The 14,079-nt window shown below is 40.3% G+C and overlaps 2 protein-coding genes across 3 annotated transcripts; both read right to left on the bottom strand.

The window, feature by feature from the left end:
* Positions 1 to 1,072: 1,072 nt before the first annotated feature.
* On the bottom strand, positions 1,073 to 6,202 carry dtnbp1a (dystrobrevin binding protein 1a). The gene is made up of 10 exons (XM_049730137.1): positions 6,026 to 6,202; positions 4,953 to 5,018; positions 4,708 to 4,758; positions 4,577 to 4,637; positions 4,234 to 4,366; positions 3,876 to 4,008; positions 3,635 to 3,657; positions 3,285 to 3,431; positions 3,011 to 3,136; positions 1,073 to 2,768 (listed from the first exon to the last, which is right to left on the bottom strand). The coding sequence occupies exons 1-10, from the start codon at positions 6,079 to 6,081 to the stop codon at positions 2,515 to 2,517; spliced, it is 1,050 nt and encodes a 349-aa protein (XP_049586094.1). The 5' UTR covers positions 6,082 to 6,202; the 3' UTR covers positions 1,073 to 2,514.
* Positions 6,203 to 6,771: 569 nt separating this feature from the next.
* Positions 6,772 to 13,922, bottom strand: LOC125975128 (protein Jumonji). Of its 2 annotated transcripts, XM_049730289.2 has the most exons (9): positions 13,660 to 13,922; positions 12,542 to 12,663; positions 11,803 to 12,445; positions 11,423 to 11,558; positions 11,025 to 11,203; positions 10,658 to 10,765; positions 10,275 to 10,501; positions 9,608 to 10,150; positions 6,772 to 9,076 (listed from the first exon to the last, which is right to left on the bottom strand). In XM_049730289.2, exons 2-9 carry the CDS (start codon positions 12,584 to 12,586, stop codon positions 8,939 to 8,941), a joined length of 2,019 nt encoding a protein of 672 aa, XP_049586246.1. In that variant the 5' UTR covers positions 12,587 to 12,663; positions 13,660 to 13,922; the 3' UTR covers positions 6,772 to 8,938. The 2 variants fall into 2 exon arrangements, with proteins under 2 accessions (XP_049586246.1, XP_049586245.1); XM_049730288.2 differs by having other exon boundaries at positions 6,772 to 10,150; positions 13,660 to 13,915.
* Positions 13,923 to 14,079: the final 157 nt, after the last annotated feature.

Here is a 14,079-nt window from a genome sequence, read left to right as displayed (position 1 = left end):
ATTAGGTACACCGCCATTTTCAAGTGTACCTAATAACAGGCCACTTTATTAGGGACATATCATGGTCAATGGTCACAGGTGTCAAGCTCTAGTCCTTGGGGCCGCATTCCAACATGTTTTCCAAGTGACCCTCGTTAAGCACACCTGCGTGAAAAGTTTTAGCCACTTTCACGTTCAAAAGGAGCTAAAACTTTTCACGCACCTGCACTTAACGAGGGAATCACACGGACACTCCATTAGGTACACCGCCATTTTCAAGTGTACCTAATAACAGGCCACTTTATTAGGGACATATCATGGTCAATGGTCACAGGTGTCAAGCTCTAGTCCTTGGAGCCGCATTCCAACATGTTTTCCAAGTGACCCTCGTTAAGCACACCTGCGTGAAAAGTTTTAGCCACTTTCACGTTCAAAAGGAGCTAAAACTTTTCACGCACCTGCACTTAACGAGGGACTCTTGGAAAATATGTTGGAATGCGGCCCCAAAAACTAGAGCTTGATACCTGTGGGCATAAACCATTGGTTTGCTCCGTCAACTTAGGGACGGGGCCGCCTTATATATTTACACATAAATACTTGCATTTGATTGCAAATGCATACAAAGCGAGGTCCCAATCCTAAAAGCAACCTGAGGTATGTGCTCACACCTGGGATTGAACCAGGTTCTGCCGAGAGAGAGCCCGTGTCACTAGCCAGTCGGCTGTTATGACCTGGCTCAGTCATCTGCACTGTTTTGTACTACTGATGTGCATTCCAGCTCTTAAGAGAATCTTAAGAATTCGTTCCCTCAAAAGATTTGTTCAAACGAATCGTTCACCGAATTGTTCGCTACACGCTAGCTCTAACCCTAACCCCAACAGATGGTGTACCTGGGTAATTTAGTGTTGTTGGCTATATTGAACATTATCTGATTCACTTGCTGTGAGTCATGATAGCACAGCGGGTAAGACTCTGCCTTCATAGCTATTCTTATTTCTTTGCGTCACGGGTTCAAATCCCGTTGATGACTTTTCTACTTCTTTCATCAGTGTTTACTATTTTTTGCAGCCAGTCGGAAATGCAAACGAGACCATTCGTTCAGTGTTTTTATTGACACACACGTACACATCCACACACAAATAAATGCTTTAAAGTAATTTAATTCCTGGTTTACCAACAGAATGCATACAAAGTGTGCTTGACGAATTGTTCCACAATTTTTCTGTTCACTAAAATGAGAGGTGTTTCAATAAAACAGCATAAGGTCAAGAAGAAACATTCAGTGCAAGCTTCAATGAAGTCCAACATGGAGCAATTAGGTCACAGTGCTCTCACAACGCATTGTCACACATGCAAGATATGAGGAACAATCATATGTCCTATTAAAAGTTTGGAAGACAATTGCTGTCTTTGGTAAATTGAATACTGTGCTGTACATTTATTAGCAATTTATATACAATTAGTTCAATAAATTAAAAAAAAGATTCAATTTGTTGGTTGTCAAGTGGATAGCACGTTTGCTTAACAGTTCTGAGGTTGGGATTTTAAATCCAGACTCAAGTCGTCTGCTCTTGCTGCGCTTGTGTAAAATTTCTCCAGATGCTCCACATCCACAAAACATGTTGCTAAGGTTAATTGAAGAGTCTGAATTTTGACCCAGTGTAAAAATAAATGTGAATGATTGTTTGTTAAATATACCCTGTGATTGGCCAGCAGACTTTTTAGGGGGGGTACCCCAACTCTTGCCAAAAGTCAGCTGGGATAGGTCACATCTCATGTCCCGAGTGAGGTTAAGTGATTAAAGAAGTCAGTGGATGGAAGATTCATTGTCAATACATATACTGTAACTTTATAACATTGGTTTCTAAATAATTTATCAGCTAAGCATAACTGGTACTAGTGAGGAGGAGTTACAGTGCTCCACAAATACTGAATGAATACATGTGTATAATTCGGGCAATACAACTATTTCAATATTTATATATATTATTATTATATAATAAAAACGGCATTTATTTATCATGAACATGAGCACAAGGATTGTCTTGTTTATGAATTGTCAAACCAGCTGGAGCAAAATTGTGTGCAAATGGATTCAGTCCGACTTGAGGACATATTTACTTTAAATAACATTTTTAAATTAACATTGCGGGACATCTATGGAAGCATATTTGGTTCCTTAATTAAGAATATTTTAATTGCAGAGTGGTGGTCACTGCGATATGCTTGCTTTAAACCACAAGAGGCTTAACTGTTGCTTCACACGAGTCCTTACTTTTCCCCTATTTTAGAAAGCATTGGTCACAGAAATGTATTTGAACATAATGACAAAAAACACATCCATAGATAAATTACATGCTCGGCACTCATTTGGTGCAATTTTGATTTGTCTATTGCATTGTTTTCGGGTTAAAAAAACAAAAGCCGACTTGCGTTGGCTGAGCATGTTGTCCAAAGTCCACGTTTGGGGCATTTAAGGTTAGGTTAGGTGTTTAAACCTCGAGATATTTCAGGGCATGGTTGCAAGGTTTACCCTCAGGGCACATCCTCCGGAGAATCGCTGTCATCGGAGCTCCTGACTTGTTCGAGATCCTGAAGGCCAACCAACGTCATGTCCGGCTGAATGTCCTCTTCGTCTAATTGCACCACAGGCTCATCACTGTCCTCACTGAGGCCATCGCCATCTTGAACACATTCATAGCGTCTGTCTGGCGAGTGGTTTTCTAGGTCAGGGACTTGGCTCAATGGGCTGCTCAAGGATTCCGAGGAGTCGGACTTAGGGTCTGGACCTGGTTAAGATGACAAGCACAGTTAATCACATTCAACAGCTCTGCTAGTTATCCATCCTTGATGACTATGTTGTATGTGCGACCATGAGATAAAGTTGCAGGTTTGCAAAAATGAGCACAGCCTTAAAATCAATCCGGGCTGAATGAAATGGTTGCTGCAGTGGAGTTTGCATTATCGCCTAGTTTCCACTTTCTAGATCAGGTCCATTACGCTAATTAGTTTTTCAGGGTAAGTGACTTACCTGAAGTGAGTGACGACCCAGAACTAAAGTCATCACTAGAGTTGAGGAAATTGTCCAATGCTTCCTGGTCTGATAGGTTGGTTACGGTCATCTGATCCAGAACAACCACATCTGCTTCTGTTGGATCTTCAGTCGTATATACAAAGAGGCACAATATACATGAAGCATTTGAAATCCAACTTGCCTTCACAATTCTACCAATTTTACCTTTTCAGCCTCTAAACTATAACATAAAACATGTTAAAGAGAGCATGCTCAGCCATAGAACTTTTACCTCTGTGCTCAAGATATCCAGTGGAACGGTATTTCTCCAAATCTTGGTTAAAGGCTTCTTCAAAGACCTTCTGTCGTTCCCTCAGTTTCTGCTGCCGTGCCTGCTCTAGCTTTACAACATTCTGAGCGTGCTCTGCATTCAGTTCCACTAGAACACACAGCATTAATTTATAATTCACTCTTCAAGCATTCCATTGAATTTGTCTCTTTCGTTTAACCTGTCAAAATGTTTACACCTTAATAAAGAGACTTCAGCTCAGTTTTACCGCAATAAACATATTGTTCAAATAATATTTATGACAGTCAAAGATATAAGCAGTGCCCATGTCAAGCAACAGTAAAGGAGCTCACCTTCTAGTGCCTCTAGTTCTCGCCTGTAAAAGACAAATGCAAAAAGTTCCCATTCAACAAATTTTGTTTCATCACAGAGAACAAAGAGTGATGGAAAAAGCTGAATAAAACACAAAGGAACTTTTCTTTTTGATGTCGCTACAATTAATTCAAGTTGCAATTTATTGTTAAGTGAAGCAATTAACAGTTTTCAGGTACAGCAACTTGATATAAATTAAAATAAGTTTGATGAAGCACATACCTCTTTTTTTTCTTAAAGACTTCCAATTGTTCCATATGCTGCTGTTTGAGTGTCTGTTGTTCACACTGACAACATAGTGTCTCCAAGAAGACCAGCCTACTCTCCATCTCCTCAAAGTCACCTTCCAGATGAGCTGCACATGGACACAGACATTCTTGAACCGAAACTACTCAAAATAATAGTCAGTCCATGTACTACTACTGTGCTCTTTGTCCTCAGGTGTTACGACTGACTACCTTCCGCTACAGTATGACAAATGTGCACACTCGAAGGACAACTACAGCGTGAGCGCATGAACATAAGCTGAACATTGAACACATGCTCAAACCATATTTCTATAGATAACTGCATATGATACCTATCGATGTAGTGATGGCGTCAAGTTCACCGATGAAGGCAGGCAAACTTTGGAGTTGTTCCTGTAGCTGCGTCAGTGCTGATCGTCTCTTCTCCCAGTGTGCCGACAGCATCACTACGTCCCCATCAATGGCCTTAAATAGGGGACAGAGAGGAGCAAAATAGTATGACGAATCAGATTATTAAGGATATGAAAATGCAAAATTAAGCCATTTAAGTCCAAATGTTTTAAGGGTTACCATCCACATCGTTTTCACAAGACAAATTTGTTACCGTGAATCGAAGTGGGAGAAAATAAAACAATAGTGTGTCATCTGTGAGAAAGAGAGAAGAACTTCACATACCTCTGCAACCTGAGCACAGTCTTTAGTTTCTTTGTGAAGCAGAAACCAACTCTCCTCGTACCTAAAATAACACATTTTATACTAAAGACAAAAATCATACAGTGCAGTGCAGCCTGTCTGTCTGTGAGTACCTGCTCAGGATGTCTAGTCCAGCACCGAAATGAGGAAGAGTTTCTTCATACCTGAGCAAGAAATATATCAAACTTAATACTGTCATAACACAGCTCGGCATAAAGCATACAATTTTCTTGAATATTTAAAGTTTGACATCCCAACTACTAATACTGGAAAAATTTGCAGAAAGAATTACCTGTCAGCAACAAAATACTGATTGTATTTATATTCGGTTGTTATTTTCATTTCTTTTTTAACTGACCTGGACTTCCTCCTGCTGCTGCTGCTGCTTTTGGATTCCTTTGATTTGTCCCCAAGTGTTTTCAAGCTGTTGAGACAGGGGGGGAAACGGTTTATACACATAAATCATTGGCAATAATAAAATCATAACTGTCGATACATATGTACAACTCGTTTGAAGCAGTTATAGATGAAAGAAGAGATAGTCAAAGTCTTCTTTCATCAGTAGATCAGAGGCATCATGATCACAGCGTGCATGATGTCACGCTACAACTTAGTTTAACAATTCCTAGAGGTGGCTCACATTTCTATGCATACATCTACGTTTAGTGCCATGTGTTAAATTTTCAACACAGTGGTGATGAGAGGGTCATTGACTGTGTTCCGAATCCCTCGCTGCTACTATAATGTACCGCAGGGTGCCACAAAATAGGACAAAAAGAACCCATCCATCCATCCATCCATCCATCCATCCATCCATCCATCCATCCATCCATCCATCCATCCATCCATCCATCTTCACTGAAATTATGAATGAATGGTTTAAACATACATGACTAGAAAACTAATCTTAATTTGCCTATCTATGTCAGCAATGTATAGTGACATACTGACAAAATCCCCCTTTTTCACTAGATGGCAAAATGTAAATATGTTAGGAAATACTGCCCCAACGGGCATAGTATTTAGGCATCTGGGCACTGCTGCTTAAGTACATAAGTGATACATTCCATAATTAATGTCATTTAGCAACGACATTCCCCTTGAAACACATTGCTAAGGGAATTTCTTCGCATTTGCCAGCAAACTGTTAAGCTCCATTCTGTTTCACCTTCTTGACCCGACGTCACATGCTCGTCAGCTGAGAGCAATAAACAGGAATGGCGCACATCAACCGTAACAAACCAAATCCTGGGTAGTAAAACAAAAAAGCGAATGATCATAACAGATCGTAATGTTTTAAATGTGTTCGTTTTATGCTTTATACTCTTGACCAAGTGACTTTGCTACGAGCAAACTTTGCTGCGTCGTATTTGTTGTGATATCAATACGATTTGATTGCAAGTCACACGCATCGACATAAATCTCACAAACCCTGTCGTTAAATCCTGTTGCACCATGTGAAGTCTTTCTCTGAAGTTCTCGAACATGATTCCACTGTGTAGTTTATCTCTGAGGTGAACCCGGTTAACAGTACGGACTCCTGACAACTCTGTTGTGAGCTTGTGACAGAACCTGCGGTTCGTCTTCCGTTATACTTCTTCTTAGGTGAAAACTTAACGGCATCGAGAATCAATTACTGCCCCCTACTGTCTCAACGTGTTCAGGGCTGATTGGTGGCTGGATATCACACGAAATGTGACGTTTGTCGTTCACTGTATAACATTCATATCACAGCAAGAAGAAAATGAGAAAATATTAAACTGACTAGTACCTTTAACTTGATTTATCTTGACTAAATCCATGACTTTTGTCTCATTAGTAAAATTATCTTGGGGATTTAAAAGGCATCAATAATTTTCAAATTCCTGCTCAAGCACCTCTGAGCAAGGTAATGAACCCCAAACTGCTTGGAGGACAACACACACTATTCACTAAACATTAGAGATATTTGGCAGGTGACATCCTTGTAAGTCAATTTATGGGTTGTGATTTTTTTCTGTTCAGCTCCTTGTTAGAGTGAGTCGTGTGTTGTTTTGTAAATTCGATTATTGATACATTGATATTTTTTTTTGAAAAATGATGAGCTCAATTGCATACCATACTATATTATATCATATTTAGCATGTACTATACTTAATAACCATACAAAAAATGTTCAGAAAGAACACACAGGCAAATACAAAGACCAATTTTATTCATGAGCACGTCACATTTGTCCACTCAACAGATAAGGAAATGTGCAACAGTTTAAAAAGCCTGTTCTACTGACAAGCTGGTAGTACAGCTGCCTTTGCCCAAAAAATTGCTCACGACAATCCAAACTTTACATCACGTCATGTAGCAGATGCGTTTGTGGTCACTTGCAATACCACACTAAAGTCAAACAAAAGGTTTCCAATGAGAGTCATAAAGATGTGTCAGAAATGTTCCAGGATGGCTCTCACTAAAGACATACATATATTTCAAGCCCAAACTATGACTTTCCCCCCTCTATTTGGGCCAGATGATAAACCAACATGTCTCCAAAAAGATCATGTGGTATTTGCTTTGTTCAATGCATGCAAAGAAGCCAGAGCAGTGGCAGGAACACTTGTAGCCTGAGACCTTTTTTTCTTTCAATATAGTATATATACTTTCCCAAACTCAAGTGGGTCAAAAAGAGGAGCCATTTTGAGAACTTAAGATAGCTATGCTGAGAGTTGTAGAGTATCCGAGAAGAATGCTGCTAAGATGGCAGATGTGGCAGAGAAAGCTGGGAAAGAGCGCTAAGACACAAGGGGGAAAACTTATACATTCGAATGGAAAAATATCTTTTGGAAAACCAGTCCTGGAACTTTTGCAACGTAGTATCCCTAAAAGTATTTGAACAGCAAGGTCCGTTTCTTTTTTTTTTTCCAAGTTCAGAATACCAGCTTTTATTTCATGGTAATTACATCTACCTTTTGTTAGAACCCACCCACTATTGAAGTCAGCAAAAATACTGGCTCGTGTGACTGGTATTTCTAGTTACTCAGGTAACCTTGGGTTTCACCTGTGAAAACTGCATTTGCTGTTGACCAAATGAAAATCAATTGTGTGAGTGTGTGTGTGCTGGGGGTTGGAAACCATTTAGAACATTTGGAAAAATTGGGCATAGCCAGTTCAACAATTTGGAATGTCCAGAGAAAAAAAAATAATATTAGAGTACTGAGCACAGACAAATATTAGAGTACCGAACACAGCAATGGATGACAGAAGGATGGTGAGAGCTGTGACGAAACCCAAATGTCTGAAATATAACAAAACAAAGAGAATGACCACGCTGTTCCAATATTTTTGAAGAGGACTGTACCTTTTAAGTGGTACTAACATGCCAATACTAGTAAGGACCCTTAAACTGAAAGAGCAGGAAAGTACTGTGATTTTTAGGTACAAAAAGAGATATTACATGGAAGCACCTGAAACCAGTTTTGTTATAGTGATTGCTCACTATATAAATTTCATATAAAGTTAATACATAATAAGACAATTATATTGCTCAAATTATTTTTGCTGTACATATACGTGAAAATCACACATCAAAACAGACAAGTGTATACATGAACATAACATCCTATGTTACAGTGTTTATCCAGTGTTGGTTTCAAATTCACTCACTGGCCACAATATTTTGTACACCTGCACCATCTAATGCGAGTCAATACAAGAAGAGCTGTATCAAATATTTTGCATTTACAAAGACGTTCCATTGATTGAATTTGCAATTACAAGATCTGTCCCCTACATAGTAGGGCCTACAGTAAGCTACACGTACTGTCAAGAACTATGCTTTGCCGTAAACATTTTTGAATATAAACTACAATTTTCTAAACATCTTTTTAATACTTGTTCTCTATTTTTTATAATGCTATGCATGATTGATTTATTGATTGTATTATTTATTCAACAAAAGAACTACAGAATCAACACTATAATCATAATATTACATAATATGATGCTTGCTAGCATCTTGTTTTAGTTCCCTTGTAAGGTAAGTTAATTGAAGACTAAATTCTTCATAGGTGTGAAGTAAAAGGTTGGGTGGCCTGTGATTGGCTAAAACCAGTCCAGGGTGCAACCCACGTTCACCAAAAGTCATCTAAGAAAGGCTCAAGTTCACCAGGGAACCTAAACCGGTCTATAAAAACTGATGACTGGATAAATAAAGACCATTTTTTATTTTATTAATATTATTTTGGAGACAGCTCCCTAAGCAGACTCATTAGATGCTGTGGGTGTACAGTAATGATCATCTCCTCTATATTAAATATTACATATAGTAAACAATGAATCTGTAAACATGTTCAGCCACAGATCAGGTGTTTGTTAGCGCTTGAGAAGGATTCTCTGACTGCTCCTAGTTTGAACTGTTGAGGTAGTCGATTGGATCTGCCTAAGACGTTTTGTCGAGCCCTTGGAAGTGACAGAACAGCTACCCTCCTTTGTTGAGTCATCAGCCCAGCCCTTGGAAGAGTCAATGGCAGAACATTTGGAATCATCAAGAAAGCAGCTGCTGGCTGGTGAAGTAAACATGACAATGTCTTTGCTAGCACCTGTTTTAGTTCCCTTTGGACTATGTTTGGCAGAATTATTCGCTGGTGGCTTGCTATGTACATACGGTGATGTCACTGAGTTGATTAGAGCTTTAGGAACAGTAGTGTGTCCTGCAGCTCTGATAACAGTCCTAGCAACTGTAATCCTGGGAATGGTTTTGGAGTTGAGAGCGGACCCCACTGTCAAGTTCCTCTGTAGCCGTTTTTCTCTCCCATTTCTGCACATGACCTCACTGACTGGACCTAGGTCAGATTTATCTTTGACCTCAAAAGAAGTGATGCTTGCCACCGAGCCCAATTTTCCACCATCAACTTTGTTCTGCGTGTCTGGGGTAACATAACCGTCCCTTACTGGGGTAACATAAGCGTCCCTTACTAATTTCAGCTCTCCCATGTGTGTGTCTTGTAAAAGCTCCGCATCAAGGCTACCGGTGTTTCGTACCTCATGGAGAGCATGTTCCACTTGCAGATCTTCCTTATCGTTAGCCTCCGTCTCACCGTTATAGTAGTCACTACCAAGTTGAACATTCCCATTGGACTGTTGCTGTCTGCACTTCTTTAACGGATTGTCGGTAGAAAAATGATTAGGAGGAGCTAGAGTAGTATCTGGTGGGAGGCCTCTCCTTCTTCTAGACAATCTCACAACCCCGGGGGTCTCGCTGAGCTGTCTGGTGGCTAAGTTAGTAGTCAATGGCATTTGAGCTGGTGCCCTGCTTGGATTTGTTCCTGAGTTCTGAAGACCTCTAAGAGTCTTGGGGTTTCTGTAGAACTTACAAACTGTTAGGCATTGATTGTGAGGCAGCTGGTGGTTGCTGTGTTGGGAGAGGTGATTGCTCTTGACTTCTGGTTGGCTTTGGGACTGGCCCCTTAGTTTATTGTTGAGGCTTGAGGATTGCTGGCTGACACCCCTAGTTTTAGGCTTCAAAGTTGAAACCGATCTGACAAAGGAGGTGCTATGTTCAGAAAATCTGGCAACCTTGGAGACCTGAAACGTGAAAAGATCTTTTAAACACAGTCATATCGGATATGGGTTGCTTCAAAATATGGGAATTTTCAAAGTTGGAATATTTCCATGGGAATTACCAGAAATTCCAATCAATCTCACCAACCTTTTTATTTCTTCTGAGCTGTATGGAGAAGTGCCTCGGTCTCAGGTGCTGTTTTGAAATGTCTTCTCCCCTGCTAGGCTCCATACATTCATTCTTAAGCCTTTGCCCTGCCTCCTCCTTCCTCTCTCTCTCCCTTTTCCGCTGTGCCCGGGCAGTGAGATGGCAGAGGGAGCTTCCCTCTGCAGAGTCAGAGTCTCCAAAGTTCAGTGACCTACAGTCTGGCCGCTCTATTGGACAACACACACAAAGTCAAATTAATATTCATAATAAGATTTAGCTTTCCGTGGAGCACTTTGTCAAGTGGTTGGGATGTGAATCAACATCTCCAATTTGCATTTGATGAGATGGGAACATTCTTATCACGTGTCAAAGTGGAAAGGCACCTGTTTGCATGATGCTGTTCTTCCTGTCAATCTGGGAGTGTGTGGAAAGATGTGAATTCAAATCCTGTTCACTCAAGAAGGCCATGTTTCTTGGCAACGCCGCTGAACCTGAGGTCACAGTGAAAAATCATTTCGTTTCGTAGTGTCTCCGACAGTGACCAGCGAAAGAATGATTTGATGCTAAAATACAGATCAGGTATTAAAACCTCAGACTCGAGCTGTGTTCACACTCACACACATACACACATTTTGATTCAGAACAAAGCATAAAATACTCAGTGTGTTAAATTTCACAGTTTGTCCTGGTTCACCTGGCATCAATTTAAAAAATTGCATTGAGATTATGAATTTCATCATGAAGACTTACCTCTGAGGCAGAGAAAAGACAAGAAGTCCTCGGTTTTAGGTCGACGTCTTGTTAGACTGGTGACTACTGCTAGTTTATGGTTGTGTCTATACTGTGTGGATGACATCAGAGGTGGACCAGGAGAGCTGGGTGGGGACTGGGCAAATTTTCTTTGCGCTTGCAGCTTTGGCCTGCATAAGCTAACAAACAAACTTAGCTGAATTAAAGGTTAATTTAAAAAAAAAAAAAAAACTTGCATGTGAGGACTAAAACCCTTAGACAAAATAAAAGTATGTCCTAGCGTCTTTCCATGTCTGACGTGATAATGACAATTGTTTGTCCATCATTCTTTCATACACAAAGACACACAAAAAAGTATGAAACCATGAAAAAAAGACAACAACACAAGACTCGCTGACCTCCTGCTATGTGGGTCATCCTTGTCACAAAAGATGCTGGCAGGGTAGTGCTCAGGGCGCGCCTCCAAGGACCAACTCCAGCTTGAGGTGCCTGACAGCGAGGACGGACACTGACCGCTACCATTAACCATGGAACCTAAACCAATGGGTACAAATGTTAGTACCTGAACAAAGATGAGCAGAGAATTCATGCTCACCCACAAGACGACAAAATCACTCTGCATTTTGCTTCGTTACGCTACATCACAAAATCAATGAAGTGCTGTATTGATTGTATACTCTAATAATCAGTTTTAACAGCTTGGTTGTAAAATTATCTGACCGTGGCATAATTTCTAATACAAATAGAGACTGAGAAATCATATTAAACTGTTACTGACCCCTGATGCCTTTGGGAGAGCGCGACCTCTTCCCGGCCTCGACTGGAGTCCTCGTGAGTAGCTGTACATTCTTGGGCGGCCTCCTATTTTTGACTGAGTGCTTGTGCTGGCTTCTCTGTGGTTGTTTTGTAGTGTTTGTGTATTTAGAGGTCAACGTGGATGATGAATTAGTCATTTTACGTGACCGTAATGTCCTGGTTGAGACAGCCTTATTGTGTGCATGTTCTTGTAAGCTGGTGTGCTGCACAGTTTTTTCTCGACACAGTTTCGGTTGCGTGTGAATGCGCTCTTCTGTCTGAGTTGTTTTGCTTTTTTGTGAATGCGTATCCTGAGACAACTTTGATTTGTGCACTTTGTTGGTATGACCACTATGCTGTTTTGTCTTAACCTGTGTTTTTTGCAGGCTGTGTGTTTTTTTCTGCATATTCTGCAATCTGTGTGAGACTCTTTGTTGCTGTGGCTTTTGATTTGACTTTTGTGGTTCAAGCGAAAGTGGAGCTTTTGATACGTGCTTGCGTTTGTGCCCATTTGCAGGTAAGTGTCCGTGTGTGGCACGGCGTGTGTCTCTGAATTCCCTGAGGGAGAGGAAAAGAACTTTGCGCACCAGACGCTCCTCACACCAAGGCATCCCATCACTGATGTCCTACAGAGACAAACCACAACATGCAAGGTAATTTTGAGTTATCACACACTGCTCCAAACGCATGGACAGTATGCGGTATGTATACATTTTACTCACATATTTTTTTTTGATGATATTCCGTTTGGGTCTGTCTGTACTCATCTTGCACAGTTGACATGAATGACAGAAGATTTTTTTGCTTTGCTTTGCTTTTTCTGTCAGTGTGTAAATCTTGTGTCCTGAAAAAAGAGAACCCAATAAGTTGGAATATTTATCTGAAATTAAAAATTGCCACCCCCATACAGTTTTTAATATCAGTTTATTGACCTTTATGGGTGTAAAATTAATTCATTGTTTTGATATGTAGAGTTTTGAGTCAATTTTATGATTTTTTTTAATGAACACAATAAAAAAGGATTGGAAAAGGTGTATCTGATTAATTTGTGACTATTGTAAATTCAAATTTATTTTGTCCATCCATCCATTATCTGAACCGCATTTCCTCAGAAGGGTCACAAGGAATTTGTTTTGTATTTAATTCAATTGATGTGAAAACATGAGCACATATACTGTAGACATTTTAAGTACTGTATTCACATTATGTCCATGTACGACAGTTTTGACATTTGACACTCACTTATTAATGTTTGTAAGTGAAAATGATCCGGTAAGTGAATGTTCATCACAACATAAAGGGTTGGAAAAGTGACTGAAAATATTTAACTGTAATTCGGACATCAATCTGGATCACTACTTCTCTTGTCCATTGAAATATCCAAATTTGCACTCATAATGAATAAATATTAATAGCTGATTTCAATCATTACATATTTTGACAGCGACGCAAGTCAAAATAAAAAATCTTTAAACGATGTTGTCAACTACATGTCAATGAAATATCGCGCACATAGATCGAACTGGACAACGTCTGATGATAGGCCTCATAATTTAGGGAGGCACAGTTAATCATTGCAATAGGTTACTTTTGTCATTTTGATTGCACTTGCATTACAATAACGTAACAAGATTGCTATCTGTCACTAAAATCCATTCTACAGTATAACATCGACGTAAGTGTGGATGTCGACTTTGACGTCCGTCTATATACGACTCCGAGCAATCTTCAAATATAGGATGATAAGGGAGGTGAAGTGGAGCGAACGTGTACGGCAAAATTCTGGTCAGAGTCGTTAAACAAAGCAGGAATGAAACAATGGGCCGAACAGATCACCCACCTCGAACGGGATAACCGGGCTAGCGGTGCTACATCGTGAGCCCTGCGCCCACTTGGGTTTGTAGCAGTCGCAGACAGACCCGCACGGACAAACCTGGAACAAGACACATTTGAACCCCCACCGAATGCGGCTCGTCCGTGTGAAGGTTCCACACGCACACGGCCTGGCTGCGCGTGCAGCATCGTGCGCATGTGAAAGGCCACTCTTTTCCGGTTTCCCCCCCTGGTGGGCGTGGCCTCCTCCCGGCCGGGCCCAACGGGAAAGTCACATCGACTAATGTCAGCAACATGAACTCACTCTACTGTAATCTGAAATGCTTATACTATACAGTATATATTATATCTTATTTTTTGGCAGTGTATATTTGTACATTCACGGGTTTTTTCGTGTTGACGTCCTCCTTTTAAATGAGATTTTTTT

Source organism: Syngnathus scovelli, chromosome 9 (genome assembly GCF_024217435.2).
Source record: "Syngnathus scovelli strain Florida chromosome 9, RoL_Ssco_1.2, whole genome shotgun sequence".
NCBI lineage: Eukaryota > Metazoa > Chordata > Actinopteri > Syngnathiformes > Syngnathidae > Syngnathus > Syngnathus scovelli.
Note: the sequence above shows the minus strand (reverse complement) of the source record. Positions and strands in the feature narration are given on the sequence as shown.